General features: G+C 44.3%; 1 protein-coding gene across 1 annotated transcript in view; it reads right to left on the bottom strand.

Moving 5' to 3' along the window:
* The window catches only part of LOC143933374 (B-cell receptor CD22-like), a 131,132-nt gene that overhangs the window by 11,372 nt on the left and 103,214 nt on the right, over nt 1-16,546 (bottom strand). The window contains exons 20-23 of the mRNA XM_077456242.1: nt 12,177-12,437; nt 8,056-8,316; nt 3,637-3,733; nt 2,209-2,278 (exon numbers count right to left, since the gene is read on the bottom strand). Coding sequence (XP_077312368.1) covers nt 2,209-2,278; nt 3,637-3,733; nt 8,056-8,316; nt 12,177-12,437 — 689 coding nt within the window. The remainder of the gene's footprint in view (nt 1-2,208; nt 2,279-3,636; nt 3,734-8,055; nt 8,317-12,176; nt 12,438-16,546) is intronic.

Genomic DNA, 16,546 nt, shown 5'->3' with positions numbered 1-16,546 from the left:
GTTTTTGTCCGAATTTTGTGTATTTTCGTTATCGTTTTAACAAACGATAACGGACGTGCAGAATCTGAAAACCGAAAGATCCGACATAAACAAATGCTTTATTTTTGTTTTTGTTGCGACAACAGTTTGATATAGATAGGAGATTTGACATGAGGCTGACAATAGTGATCTAAGTCCATCGAATCTGTGGTTGAATGTGCCTAACCTTAGCTCTATTAGTCCAAGATTATTCCACATAGAGAGAAAAGATTCGACATAGAGAGAAAAGATTCGACATTATAGAGACAAAAGCAAAAAAGGTCGAATGTGCCTAACCTAACTCTATTAGTCCAAGATTATAGACATAGAGAGAAAAGATTCGACATGAAGATTCGACGAAGCAGACGCTGTGAGGCGACATTTATGGTCAAATGCTCCGCCCATAGGCTATAGAAGAATTCTAATGTTGGTTGACTAGTAATAATAATTAATAAATATAATTATTACTAGTGTCATACAACATTAGAATTCTACTATAGCTTGTAGGCGGAACATTCGACCGGAAATGTACGATTGCGGCGTTGTACAGTTTAGCTGCTCCGTCGAATCTTCTTAGAATATTCGACAGACACCATAAGCCTTCAATGACAGATTCGACCTTAATTATTTCGGATTTTCGGACGAATGCATTTTTTAAAGAAACAAAATAAATAGAAACGAATTTCGGGAGTAATTAAATAAATGTATTTTTTTGGACGAAAAAGAAATTCCGTAACAAAATATTTCAGTGTGCACATGTCTACTAATTCCTGTCAGTAGCTCCTCATCAGTGCCGCCTATTCAGTGCCATCAGTGCTGCCTATCAGTGGCCATCAGTGCCACCTATCATTGCCCATCAGTGCTGCCTATCAGTGCCCATCAGTGCCATCAGTGCCGCCTATCAGTGGCCATCAGTGCCGCCTATCAGTGGCCATCAGTGCCGCCTATCATTGCCCATCAGTGCCCATCAGTGCCATCAGTGCCGCCTATCAGTGGCCATCAGTGCCGCCTATCATTGCCCATCATTACCACCTATCAGTGCCCATCAGTGCTTCCTATCAGTGCCCATGAGTTTTTTTTTTCAATTGAGTCTTTTTTCATTTATAGTGCAAAAAATAAACACAGAGGTGATCAAATACCACCAGAAGAAAATTATAAAAATTTGGGTACAGTGTTGCATGACCGTGCAATTGTCATTCAAAGTGCGGCAGCGCTGAAAGCTAAAAATTGTCCTGGGCAGGATGGGGGAAAGTGCCCGGTATTGAAGTGGTTAAAGATTGATTCATTATCACATTGCTTGTGGACAACTTTATGATTATAATCCATATGGATTCATTTATGGACTTTACATTTATTATTTAGCGTAATTCTTATTTTTCTTTTATTTATTGTTTGTGATTCTGTTACACAAAGAAAAAAAGAATTGCAGCTCACTGGTTATTATTTTTTTTAAGAATAGATGATTCGTAACACAGCTTTATACACTTTTTACACTTATTATAGGCTTACCTGTAGGCACAATTAAAGAGAATGCCCTGTACACACAAAGTCAGATCGGATTATGTTGTCGGAAAATCCGATCGTGTGTGGGCTCTATCTGACTTTTTCCGTTGGAAATTTCCAACGGAAAAAGTTGGAGAGCTGGATTTAAAATTTTCCGACAACAAAATCCAATTGGCCTTTTTCCGATCGTGTGTAGAGAATTCCGATGCACAACATGCCACGCATGCTCAGAAAAAAAATTGGAGACGAAAGCTATTGGCTATTGGCCTCTATGTAGTCCGATCATACGTTACAAATGTCACCTCGTTCTGAACGATCGGATTTTCCAACAACTTTGTGCAACCGTGTGTATGCAAGACTAGTCTCGACCAAAATCCGTCTGAAAAAATCTGTTGGATTTTGTGGTCAGAATGTCCGACCGTGTGTATGGGGCAGAAGACTATACTTCATCTTTGAAGTCAAATAGCAGGCGGTCTGTTGAGTAGAATATGGCATTCCTAGCAATGCTACCAGCTTTACTGCTCTAGCAGTCATTGTACCCCCCCTCCCCCATTTCTTTATTTTATTACAGGTGCTGGTACAAGAAAATTATTTTTAACGTTTTTTTTTTCCCCTAATATTTGCCAATGAATTATAGAAATATATTGATCACTGGTACAGCATTTAGTGATTTTTTTTTTTTGTTACCTTCTTCATAACGAAAAATGAGGACTCGCTTTTGTCATCAACTGATCTTCTTCGAAATGCATTACTGATGCTGGGTATATAAAAAAAAACAGAAAAATTAAACTAACAGAAACAATTATAAAATGTCATTAAAAATAAATCATCAATGTGCTGTTATCATGTTATATTATAATTGTATTCACACTTCTGCATTGTCTTATATTTTGCCTCACCTGGCTCCTCTCTCCCCCTCATCAATATGATAATGACATTTTTAAATAAAAACATTTTCATTGCACACCTTATTTTAGACCCTGTGACATCATCACCGGGTCTCTGTGCTTCTCTATGGGCATCTAAAAAACAAACAGAATCTGTGGTGGTGAGATATTGATGGTGAGATAGTGGTGGTGAGATACTCTATTCCTATATTAAAAAAAAATGTTCACTAGATTTTTTATATAGGAATAGAATATCTCACCACCACTATTTAATTGCAGACGGTAATATTATGATTTAGTACGGTTACGGTATGATTACATTTGGATAGCGCATCATTATATTGGTATAAAACTTCTCTATGGACATGTTGTTCCTTGCAAACGTGCTTCATTTTTTAACAGTACCCCAACATACCTTTCTAATGAGCATGCGTTGTAACATGCTAAAATGTATGGTAAGAATGTTTTTAAAAAAAAAGGTGCTTGAACTTCTTTGGTGTGGCTGTCGCAAGTTGGGCATCCCATTGGAATCAATAGGTCAGTGGCATATTTATGTGCCCCCCACAATGTGCCATTTTGGTCAGCTGAGCGTGAATGGTCTGAATGTTCCCCTAACCCACATGCATCAAACACAAGGCCCGGGGGACGAATCTGGCCCTTCAGGCCATTTCATTTTGGCCCTCACACCCCTCCTCCAGTTGCTGCACCCCCCCCCCCCCCTCATTGTTGCAGCAGGGAGGAGGACAGAACTCCTGCACCAGATCCTGCACTTCACCATGTAGCCACAGAGAGGCTTGTATATGTTTTACCCACTCCCTGTCTCAGCAGTCAGCAGCAGAGAGGAAGACAGAACTCCTCCTACAGATCCTGCACTTCTATGTGCAGCCATAGCCTCCCCTCCTCTCCATCTTCCCTGGTTTCCACATTCAGCTGACTCCAGTCCTCATCTGGTCCTCCTGCACACCCTGCACTTTCTGCTTCCTAGCTCTGCCCCCAGGTTGTTCCTGGCAGCAGCACAAGGTAAGGGGGGGGGGGGGTGCACTGTGATGTAAGGAAGGGGGAGGGACTCTTGAATTCTGATGGTGGGGGGGCTCTTGACATCTGATGTAAGGGGATTGGGGTGCCCTGCACATCTAGTCTTAGATACATACAGCCCTTTGAGGGCAACCATAATGCTGATGCGACCAGCGATGAAATGGAGTTTTACACCCCTGCCCCAACCACTTACCTGACTCGGAATCGAACAATCAGAATGATTAGAGTTAATAGGACGATGAATGTAGAGGCCACAATGGATGCAAACTTCCCTATAGTAGCCGGACTGTCTGCAAGACAAAAGAACAGAGCTCTGGGACTATACTGAGAAGCATCATACCGTGCAACTAAAGTGGAAAATGCATGAACATGCAAGGTTTGCTCACTACCAAATCTCCTATCCATAAGTGGGTGTACAGAGTGTGCCAGATGTGCCTGGGCACAGATTTCCCCTGCTGCCCAGGCCTCCCCCCCCCCTCACCTACCCTCTCTCAGTATCGATTACTCACTGTGTTCATTAATAACCAAAGCATTGTAAACTGTTTACTATACTTCAGTTTGTGAATAAACAGGAAGCCGATTGGCACAGAGCGATTCCCATACATTCACTGTCCAGTGCAGCTGAGGCTGCCGAGAAAGGAGAATGCGGAATCTGTCATCAGTTCCTTTCTTTGCCTCAAAAATGAGACACCAGGGGTCTATTTAGATCCCTGATATTTCACCAAAGTCCTACAGTGAGGCTCCTAAAAAAAAAAAATACATAAAAAATAATATTGTAAAAAATAATAAAAAATAAAATAATACAAAACAACTCATTGCAATCTTTGCCCTACTGACACTGTTCTCTGCCTTACTGACACCATCCATGTTTTAATACATTAATTGATAAGAGTGTGTGTATCAGGGGCAGATTCATGGGGGGGGGGCAATGTGGAAACTGCCCCCCTCCCCCCAGAATGAGGTGAGTGAGTGGGCAGGTGGACTGCTCTGTGGGTGAGTTGGCGGGCCGGGCTGTCGGGCAGCTCGTGGGGGAGCGGGCAGGTGAGAGAGCGGGTGTGCAGCTGGGCGGCTCGTGGGTGAGAGGACGGCTGGCCAATCAGGGAGCCGGTGGGTGGGGGAGCATAGAGATGACATCATTGCTCACTGCCCCGCACCAGCCCTGCTTCCCTACAGTGAAGTTCTGCCCTCACTGTGCAGGCAGCCGCGAGATGACAGCATCTCTCTGCTGCCTGACTCTGGGACACAGCAAGAGACCACCTTAGCAGGAAAGTGACACAGCAAGTGACAATCCGCAACGTGTGGCAGGCGACATGGCAAGTGACAATCCGTGGCATGTGGCAGGTGATGTGCCAAGTGACAATGCGTGACGTGGCAAGTGACAATCCATGACGTGGCAAGTGACAATCCATGTTGTGCGGCAGGTGACGTGGCAAGAGACAATCCGCAACGTGTGGCAGGAGATGTGGCAAGTGCCAATCCGTAATGTGTGGCATGTGACGTGGCAAATGACAATCCATGACGTAGCAAGTGACAATCCATGTTGTGCGGCAGGTGACGTGGCAAGAGACAATCCGCAACGTGTGGCAGGAGATGTGGCAAGTGCCAATCCGTAATGTGTGGCATGTGACGTGGCAAATGACAATCCATGACGTAGCAAGTGACAATCCGTGACGTGTGGCAGGTGATGTGACAAGTGACAATCCGCAACGTGTGGCAGGTGATGTGGCAAGTGACAATCTGTGACGTGTGGCAGGTGATGTGGCAAGTGACAATTCGCAATGTGTGGCAGGTGATGTGGCAAGGGACAATTCGCAATGTGTGGCAGGTGACGTGGCAAGTGACATTCCGCAATGTGTGGCAGGTGACGTGGCAAGTGACAATCCGCAACGCGTGGCAGGTGATGTGGCAAGTGACAATCTGCATCTGGATGTAGGCGACATGGTAAATTATAATCTACATCTGATGATAGGCGACGTGGCAAGTGACAATCCGCAACGTGTGGCAAGAGACGTGGCAAGTGACAATTAGCATCTGGTGGCAGGCGACGGTGGCAAGTGACACACTTAGTACTCCCACTGATTCTGCATTATGGTGAGTTGAGCTATTTAATTTTATATAATAAATGTAATAATAGAAATGATGAGCTCCAATCATCCTGACACCATAACAACCATGGTGCCGTGATGATTGAAGAAGCGCCGACACCAGCCATTTCCCTGATAAATTGCCCCAAAAAAAACGTGTTTTCTGGCAGTGCCCTCCTGAGACTAGACTCTGGATCTGCCCCTGGTGTGTATACAGTATATATATATATATATATATATATATATATATATATATATATATATATATATATATATATCTATCTATCTATATATATATATATATATATATATATATATATTGTACCCCGGCTTCCGGCCTCTTATTGTAGCCTGTAGGCAGGTCACTGTGCCTCACGGATACCTCCTGGGAAACCCGAGTACCCCAAATCCTGCAAAAATGCATTCCTGCACAACGCTGAATTCCATTCTTATTGGATTCTGGGCTCTCAGGGTCTGAATGGCTCACAAGGCTTTAAAGCCCTCTGGGACCTCAGCAGAGATGTGGCTTGCTGCCCCTGCTACTGAAAATGCATTCTCAATATGTTCCACTAGAGGGCAGATAGTATAGCTGTTCACTGGGCTGTATGGTTCTGACCAGGGCCAAGGAGTGGGCATGAGGGACAGCTTCCCTGGGCACTGTGGTATCATGTGATGTGCGGGAGTGCCACAAGGAGATTGGGGGGAGCCGATTTGGGTTGGGTGGGGGAATTTGGGAGGCAACAGGGGATAAGCATTGTTCTAGGTGGAGATATTGAGGGGGGTTGCTAGGTAAGGTGATTTGGGGGAATTTGTGTTGGGAGTGGGGATTGGGGAAGAGGGTTTGTGCTAGAAGAGGTGATATGGTACAGGGGGGAGGGGATTTGTGCTAAGAGGGTCAATATTTTTTGGGGGGGTAGGTTGTGCTAGTAGGGATGATTGGAGGGTATCTGTGCTAGGGAGGGAAATTAAGTGGGGGGGGGGTTTATGCTGGGAGGGGGGGATTTGGAGTGGGGGGAAGAGAGTGTGTGGGGGTGGGGGTATTTGTGCTGTGGGGATTTGGGGCAAGAGAGGATATGAGCTGAGAGGGGGGAAGGAGGGAAAAGATTTGTGCTGGGAAGGGGTATTTCAACAGGGGGGGCAGATTTGGCATGTTTGCCCTGGGCTCTAGGTGACCTTGTTCCAGCACTGGTTCTGACCCAGCAAGCCATGGCCACAGCCTCCCTCCTCCCAGACCTCCAGCTAGTTGCAGATCCCCTAACCGTCCACAGTGTCTTCTAGCTTCTAAATTGCCACCCAGCTTCCCATAGCCCACAGTGTCCTACAACCTTCCACATTGCCTCCTGCTTGCTACAGAGCCTACAGCTCTACATAGTGCCCCCAGCAGTGTTGCACAGTGCCCCCTAGCCCCCATAGTCTCCCATATTGTCCCTGCAAAATCAATGGATGGGTCAGTCTGAGGTTTCAGTTTGTAAGGCAGACAGCTTCTGCTATACTCTGCTGTTAGCTATCTCATAGCGCTTTGTGAATCCTTTATCTTTTAATAAATGTTCATTTGTACACTATATGGCCAAAGCTTTGTGAACACCTGACCATCACAGTTAAATAAGCATTAGATCTTGAGAAATAAAATGGAGACCAATTCCCTGTACACACGACCGGTTTTGCAGTTGGAATAAACTCTGAAGGTTTTTCCGACGGAATTCCTCTCAAGCTGTTTTGCATACGCACGGTCACACCAAATTCCCAACCATCAAGAACGCGGGACAACACGTACGAAGGGGACAACACGTACAACGTCTCATACTTGCTTCAGAACGCGCGTCATTTTTGGTATGTTGGAACAGCATGTCGAGCGGTTTTCCCAATAGGAATTGGTTCCGGCAGAAAAATTTGGAACATGTTCTCTATCTAAGCCCCCGTACACACGGTCGGAAATTCAGACGGAAAAGGTCCAATTGTATTTTCCAACAATATAATCCGATCGGACCTTTTCCATCGGAATTTCCAACCGTGTGTACGGGGGCTTAGATAGAGAACATGTTCTATATTTTTCCGACAGAACCAATTACTATCGGGGAAAACCGCTCGTCTGTATGCTCTATCGGACTTTTTCCGTCGGAATTTTGAGCAGGACCTCAAATTTTCCAACAACAAAATCCGATTGGACTTTGTCCGTTCGTTTGATGAGAATTCCGATCGGACAAAGTGCCCCGCATGCTCGGATCAAATTACGAGACCAAAGCTATTGGCTACTAGCCGCAACGTAGTCCCGTCGTAACGAACGAACGTCATCATGTTCTGAACGATCACATTTTCCGACAACTTTGTCCGACCGAAAAAAATCCAACGGAATTTGTTGTCGGAATGTCCGACCGTGTGTACGGGGGCTTAGAATTTTCGACGTAAAAAGTCTGATGGGCCATACACACGGTCGGAATATACGATGAAAAGCTCCCATCGGACTTTTTCTGTCGGAAATTTCCGACCATGTTTACGGGGCAATACTCGTCTATGGAGCTGATACTTACATGACACATGTAGAAAGACGACATTCGATCTCCTCTCACCAACAACATTTTCTGCCAAGCAAGAATACTCCCCGATGTTTTTTATTTGTACGTCTTTCAGCTGAAAAAACCCAACGCTTGTGCTCAAAAAGACATTGTTTTGATAAAATGTATAATAAATTGGAGTTGGGTAGCCTCTGCTGGTGCACTTCAACGTCACATCCATGTGTTCAGTTACGTAATCTCCGGGGGCGACAATCAGAGTTACATTTTTCGGAGCATCTGCCAAAGAAGAAGATAATTAATTTAGTCATTCATATCTGCATCAAGATCTCTCACGCTCATTTTTTTTAATGCGCAAGCATAGGAGGGGGGCGGAGACATGATGGACTGGTGTCATGGTCTGGGTGCCAGAAATTAAAGCTGCACAAATATTGTGTAAATACAGGAGACTTGTGTATTCTTACTACAATCCTGAGGTTCCAAGCATTCGCATAGCTCTCATGAATATTCAACAAAATTGCGTAACATATGTTTACTTCTCCAGTTCCATCTAGTGGCCGTAATGTAGTATTACCTGAAATACCCCAATCAGGAAAATATCACATGGAGGCCTTTAGATGGCGTTGGCGATCAGAGGATGTAAACATATTATAGCAATTTTTTTGTGACAGCGGTGTGAATGCCTGAAACATTCACATACCAATTTTTTTAAATTTTTTATATAGATCCCTTAGCGTCCCTTGTGTATTTCTTCCCGCTTAGTTCATTAATTCAGTATGAGCACTTTGGTTTCCTGTAATAAAGACCGGCCATTGCTGTGGGCAGCAGGATGACTTGTCTTCTATCCCCCCCCCCCCAGCACAATGTAGTGGGTGGAGCCTGTTGGGTCCAATCCACATCTCAGCACAGTGATGATGTCACAACTGCATTTGTAATATCGGCACATATTGCATATCTGTAACAGATCTGGGTTTCCAAAGAGATTTGGTGCATTCATCATAAATCTTAGTGCCTAATGTAGAATATATTTAAAGTATTTGTGCCGGGAGCTCAGCTTTAGGTTAAAACCCAACTCCAGGTTCCGTCCCCCCATTTAGGTTGTACAATCTCAAATAAAACAGACTCTGCAGGTGGCATGTCCTGTAACCACTTTTTCACAGCAGGTCATCCAACAAGGACCCTTGCTGGTCTGTCTGATAAGGAGCTGTTTATCTGTATATGAAATATGAAAGGGTCAGTCCACACAAAACTGATGCTTCAGTTTATGGTAGGTCCTGGAGAGTGGCAATCTGTTCTACCTCTCGGGGCGCTTTGCCGAATTCCCAGCTCTGTACACCTGCTAGACCCATTATGAGGGGTTCCTTATTGCCTGTACTGAGTCTCCAGGTCTGTACACATGCTAGACCCACTATGAGGGGTTCCCATTATTGCCTGTACTGAGTTTCCAGGTCTGTACACCTGCTAGACCCATTATGAGGGGTTCCTTATTGCCTGTACTAAGTCTCCAGGTCTGTACACCTGCTAGACCCATTATGAGGGGTTCCTTATTGCCTGTACTGAGTCTCCAGGTCTGTACACATGCTAGACCCACTATGAGGGGTTCCCATTATTGTCTGTACTGAGTTTCCAGGTATGTATGCCTTCTCTACTCATTATGAGGAGCTTCCACCATCCTTGTGCTGTGTTCCTGGATTTGTACACCTCCTGTGCTCATTTTGAGGACTTCCATCATCCCTGCACTGAGTTCCCGGGTCTGTACACCTGCTGCGCCCATTATGAGGGGTTCCCATTATTGCCTGTACTGAGTTTCCAGGTCTGTACACCTGCTAGACCCATAATGAGGGGTTCCCGTTATTGCCTGCACTGAGTTTCTAGGTCTGTACCCCTGCTAGACCCATAATGAGGGGTTCCCGTTATTGCCTGCACTGAGTCTCTAGGTCTGTACACCTGCTAGACCCATTATGAGGGGTTCCCATTATTGCCTGTACTGAGTTTTCAGGTCTGTACACCTGCTAGACCCACAATGAGGGGTTCTCGTTATTGCCTGCACTGAGTTTCTAGGTCTGTACACCTGCTAGCCCCATAATGAGGGGTTCCCATTATTGCCTGCACTGAGTTTCTAGGTCTGTACACCTGCTAGATCCATTATGAGGGGTTCCTTATTGCCTGTACTGAGTTTTCAGGTCTGTACACCTGCTAGACCCATTATGAGGGGTTCCCATTATTGCCTGTACTGAGTTTCCAGGTATGTATGCCTTCTCTACTCATTATGAGGAACTTCCACCATCCTGTGTTCCTGGATTTGTACACCTCCTGTGCTCATTTTTAGTATTTCCATCATCCCTGCACTGAGTTCCCAGTTCTGTACACCTGCTATACCCATTATGAGGGGTACCCATCCTCCATGCACTGAATTCCTTGGTCTGTACACCTGCTATACCCATTATGAGGGGTTCCCATTAGCCCTGCACTGAGCTCCCAGGTCTGTACACATGTTCTACTCATTAGGAGGACTTCCATCATCCCTGCACTAAGTTTCTGGGTCTGTACTCCTGCTGTGCCCATTCTGAGGGGTTCCCAGGTTTTTAAACTGATGTGGCGTACACATGATCAGACTTTTCCGCCAACAAAACCATGTATTTTTGTTCGAAGGTTGGTGGCTCAACCTTGTCTTGCATACACACGGTCACACAAATGTTGGCCAACAATTCCAAAAGTGAGAGTGCGGTGACGTACAAGACACATGACGAGCCGAGAGAAAGGAAGTTCCATAGCCAGCGTGGCTCCTTCTGCTTGATTCAGAGGATGCGTGAACTTTTGTGCGACAGACTTGGGTACACATGATCGGACTTTCTGAAAACAAAGTTTTGTTGGCAGAAAATTTGAGAACCTGCTAAGAAACATTTGTTGGCATAAAGTCCGACAACAAATGTTCGATGGAGTATACACTCGGTCAGACTTTCAGACAAGCTCACATCCAACTTTTCCCGTCAGAAAATCCAACCGTGTGTACGTGTCCATTATGATAGGCTCCCACAATCCCTGCACTGAGTTCCTAGGTCTGCATACCTGCTGTACCCATTAACAGGGGCTTCCATAATCCATAAACTTAGTCCCTGGGTCTGAATACCTGCTATACCCATTATGAATGCACACCTGCTGTACACAATCCAACATTCAATCATTTATTTCCTAATTGGATTTTCTCATCATGGTTAATAAACTATATTGCCTATCGCTTTGGCTTACTCCGGGTGTGTCTTTGGGTCCCTATTCCCATGGCTCATTGGCTTCAACACCATCACCCAGTTTATAGAGCACTATTTTGGTTGAATTAGGCCTATTGTTGCATTTTTTTTGCATTTTTACAGCCGCACTTGGTTTGGATTCCATTACAGAATGTGTTGATCTACAACTTTTAGCCCTTGGGACACACATTGTGGTTTCCCATTCTATGCCTGCTATACCCTGCTATACCCATCCCTGCTGGATTTACTTCTTTTTTTTTATATATAAACAAGTAACAGGTGAAATACACTAGATTTTTCCTTCATTTTGTTATATTATATAGCAATGATCTTCAAACTGCGGACCGAGAGTCGGATGTGGCCCCTTGCTTGTCTTTGTCTGGCCCTTGAGGCACTATTCCTTCTATTGACACCAATGATGGGGCACTATTTCTTCCACTGACACCAACAATAGACATCTTTTCTCCCACTGAGACCAATGACGGGGCACTAACTTCCTCCCACCAATGATGGTGCACTGTTCCTAAAATGAATACCAATGATGGGGCAGTATTACTCTTCCTACTATCCATCACTGACCACCACGCCACTATCAGACGTTGTGGACTTCCATTGATGCTGGGGCATTTTCTACTCTCACTGGACCCTTTTTTTTGTAGATTTGGAGACTCCTGTTATATAATATGTAATGGGAGAAGCTTGAGTGGGCAAATGTGAGTGAGGGAACCAAAATTCACATGTGGGCAACAATAAAGGGGGATTATAGCAGGCAGATCTCACTATTGAAGCCTTCAGGACATGTCTGGAGCTAGGGGCTGACTTGTGAATGGCTGGATGTACTCTCTAAAATACAATACAGTGACAATATGAAAAGCAGGAGAAGGTAGTTACATTGGACAACAATATCTCTCATCTTTGATAAACCAGACCCGATGGCATTGAGGGCGTTACATGAGTACTGTCCAGTATGGGTCGATTCTAACCGCAGAACCATAAGATCTTCAGTTGAGTTTTTGATCAGACCTCCATCTTTGTACCACTCATATCTGCTGGATTCTGGCTTGCTTGTTTTCGATAAACATCTTAATTTGATCGTTTCATTTTCTCTGAAAAATTTGCTTGAAATCCAAATGTCTACACCTTTAGGAGGGTCTAGAAAAAGAAATGAATAAAGTGATCTATATAATGTATTTATTTAACATATTTGTACAGTTTAAACATGTAGACATCACTTTTGTTTGCAGAAGGAGCAAACCATCCTTGTTCAGCCATCATAAAAGTCACCTTCTACTTTCCAATGACTGTGCAATTTTTGAATATGTTAACAAATGTCCAACACGGATCAACCTCCCTGCTGCTGAAGGCCTCTTGAGCCCCCTCCCTAGGGAAAGAAAGCCTTGACTGATGGGGACATGGCTAGTTGCATGACAAGGGGAACGATTGGTTGAAACATGTGGGATGGGATGGGCCTGAGCTCAGGGAATGTGTGCCCTAGGGAATTCTGGGTCTTTCGAAAGAGGCGGTTGGAAGAACTGCCCACCCTCCCGCCCCCTTTTTCCTTGGCTATGGCATGTCCCAGCTTGCTGCGGTTTTCTTGACCTTGCCAGCAGTTAAAGTTGCTGTAATGGGCTATGGCCTTGATGGAAAATTGGAAGTAGGCTGTCTGTCCAGCACTTATGGTAAGAACAGGCACCACTTCCCTCTTTTTGTTAAGTGCTTACAGTACCACTGTGACTGGCACAGGTTAAATATGTTCACATATTATGTGTTGGAATTTAATAAACCTGTGGCCTTGCCCTTTCCAACCTAATGGTTGTAAGTGTCTTATTTAATGGGGTAAAGGGCAAGGGTGGTGGGGGACTTGATCCCATTGTGATACGTTAATTGGGATCTAAGCCTAGAATCTGCTGCAGCAATAATTGAATTTATAAAGCCAAGAAAATAAATTTTTCCTGCAAGCTGCCTTTATTTTGCTCAGCAACAGCTGGGGAGCCAGTGTGTATGATGAGGCCACAATGTAGTGCACTGGGAACAAGATTAGAGATTTTTTGGATACATTCTGGTGTCACTTTGACTTTGGATTGAAGTAACGTGTGCGTTAAAATTGGTCTTTGGGTGTCAGTGGCGCCTTCCCACCGTAACCCTATAGAGATAATCTTGATGAAAGCAAGAATTTGCCTTGCTGTAAAAAATTGCAACGACATGCACCTGTCAGACAGGTGCAGAAAAATTGGTCTTTGGGTGTTAATTGTGCCCATGAAACCTATACCAAAAACATTCTTCCAGATGAAATGATTGAACACCCTCAAAGCTAGGCATCATCGAAGTCCTGCAGAGATTCTACATCCCAAAAAGACTTAATCAGTGACATGGGCATCAGGGGCTTCATAGCTGGTAATCCAGGACTGATTCATTTCTATAAAAGTCAAACGGTCCACGGAGTCTGTGGACAGACTTTTTTTTATGATCAGTAACGAAACCTCCTGCAGCACTGAATGCCCGTTCTGAAAGCACGCTGGATAGCACGGGGAATCTCACTAAACAGGAGTGCCAATGGTCTCAAAAACATGTCAAAATTGTCAGACGCGTTTGCCATAATGTCGCAGTCCCAATAAAAATCGCAGATGACCGCCATTACTAGTAAAAAAAAAATAATTAAAAAATGCCATAATACTATCCCCTATTTTGTAGGTGCTATAACTTTTCCACAAATCAATTAATATACGCTTATTGCGATTTTTTTTTTTTTTTTACCAAAAATATGTATAATAATAAGAAGAATACATATCAGCCTAAACTGAGGAAAAAAATATTTTTTTTATATATTTTTTGGGGGGTATTTAAAATAGCAAAAAGTAAAAAATATTGCGTTTTTTCAAAATCGTCGCTATTTTTTGTTTAGAGCGCAAAAAATAAAAATCGCAGAGGTGATCAAATACCACCAAAAGAAATCTCTATTTGTGGGAAAAAAAGGACGTCAATTTTGTTTGGGTTCAATGTCGCACAACCGCGCAATTGTCAGTTAAAGCGACGCAGTGCCGAATCGCAAAAAGTGTTCTGGTCGGGGGGGGGGGGGGGTAAAATCTTCCTGGGGCTGAAGCGATTAAAAATAAGGTAATAAATTAAAATGGACTTCAGAGTCAAGAGTACAGAAGCGACTTGGCGACCCTAATATGGTGACTTGGCGACCCTAACCCAATAGTCCCGTAAAAGAAAATGGTCATGTGATAAATATGTGGGTTGCCATTGCTGACTTCCATCTGAAAATGCTCACAGTTTGGCTCTTTTTGGCTTCAGCAATTTGTGAGTCACTGACCCCGAAAATGCATGCAAGCAAGTGAACTTGGAGGGGGTCTTAAAGTAGAACTTTAGTTAAAACTTTTTTTTTCATTGTGGATGAGGGCTATAACTGCTGTCAGATTTTATTTCTTTTTTTTTGCCATCTGTGCCCAATTGGGGAGATTTCCCTCCACTTCCTGTGCCACAGCCAAACAGGAAGTGAAAGGAAATCCCTGCAAACTTAGGGAATTCCATGCCCCACCAGGTCACCAGAACTAGTGTCCCCATTTGAAGATTTCCCCTTTATTACTTTTCTGGGGACACATCAAAATCTGGGATTTTCCTTTTACCTTCACTTTCAATTATAATGGTAAACAGGACAAAAATGGGGGCACAAACAGCAATAAAATCTGACAGATGTTCTAATCCCTCTCTACTCTATCCAAAAGGAATAAAATAGTTGTGCCTTTATTTAAACTTTAAGTCCTGATCCCAATACTAGTTCCAGGTCAGTGACTGTATTTTCAGAAAGATGGACAGTCCTCATATTTCTCACATAGCAGGTCTCATTAGTAAATAGTATAGAAACCTGTAGGTGGGGTGCAGTGTGGTGCAATGGCAATAATTCACAGAGTCGGGTACAATAGAAGACTTGTATTGAAGTAATGCAGGAATAATTCTCAACAAACCCGGTGGGAGGACTGCCCAACCGGGTACACTCACGGTTTCCAGTAACGTGAAAGTGGGCAGAATGCAGCCTGATAGTCTTGTGTCCAGGCGGCAAGATGTCCAGAGGAGTTGCGACTCTGCGGTTTGCCTCCTTGTCTGAAACCTTTCCCTACCACTAGTACTGTCCCTAACAGATGAGGTACCTTTCCTTACCACTAGTACTGTCCCTAACGGATGAGGTACCTTTCCCTATTCTCACCCACTTGCAAAAAGTGCACCAAGCCTGGGAGCCAGGGCCCTAAAAAGGCTCTGCCTGACCCAAGATGGCTGCCAGTCTTTAATATTTATTGGACCCTGGGCAAAAAAATTCTTGGGCCCCCCCCCCCCCCCCATGCAGTTTCACTCTCCAACTGCTCTCAGACATACAATAAATAGCAGCTAGACTTAATATCAGTTTGCTGTATCAGATCAGGTAGAACTTGTGATTGGTTGCCAGCACTTAAAGCATATCATTACTGCTTACTGACTCGTTGCTAGAGGTTACAGCACACATTACGGCTCACCGATTAGTTGCTAGAGGTTACAGCACATCATCTCCTCACTGCAGGGGAGCATGATATACATATGAATGCTGCATTTATTTACATATCAATGCTGCCAGCCACAGTTATTTACATATGAATTCTGGTTATTTACATGTAAACACCGGGTCTGCAGGTGAGTCATCTGTACACAACAATAGGGCAGAGCTGGGCAGCATTAGTAGCACCACTTCACACTGAGATATCGGGACACAGCACAGGACTAAAACTTCAAGGAACAAGGGAATTTAAACTGGGATAATTGGCAAGTATGAGGCAGCTGCTATGGGCCCCACAACAATGACAGGGCCCAGGGCAGCTGCCCCTTTTGCCCTGCCTTAAAGACGGCCCTGCTGCCAGTGTCCTATTGGGCAGCAGCATCCAACCAGATTTCTTCCTCAGTGACCCAGAAAAACATAGAGGTACTGTGTTCCTCTTGACTTCCTCTCTAGCTGCAAGGCCGCTGTTAATGAGCGCCACCTGCAGTGGAGAAGTAGACTGCACATGCCTACAAGTCAACATGTCTATGCCATTCAGGAACAGACCCTCCTTTTTCTTAAAGTGTTTGTACACCTCGAGCTTGAGCTTGGACTTGCGAAAAACTCAAATTATACATATGGAACCTGTTGGCTTCCAGGGTGGGCCGGAGGTGCCAGTTTGCAAATAGAGGGTATGTGCTGGCACCTTAAAGTCCTTTAGCATACTTACCATGTTCCAATGTCTTCTAAATGA

This window comes from Lithobates pipiens, unplaced genomic scaffold (assembly GCF_037356315.1).
Source record: "Lithobates pipiens isolate NorthernLeopardFrog02 unplaced genomic scaffold, aLitPip1_a1.2 Scaffold_27, whole genome shotgun sequence".
Classification (NCBI taxonomy): domain Eukaryota; kingdom Metazoa; phylum Chordata; class Amphibia; order Anura; family Ranidae; genus Lithobates; species Lithobates pipiens.
The sequence above is the reverse complement of the archived record's forward strand: the minus strand, read 5'-3'. Positions and strand labels throughout refer to the sequence as shown.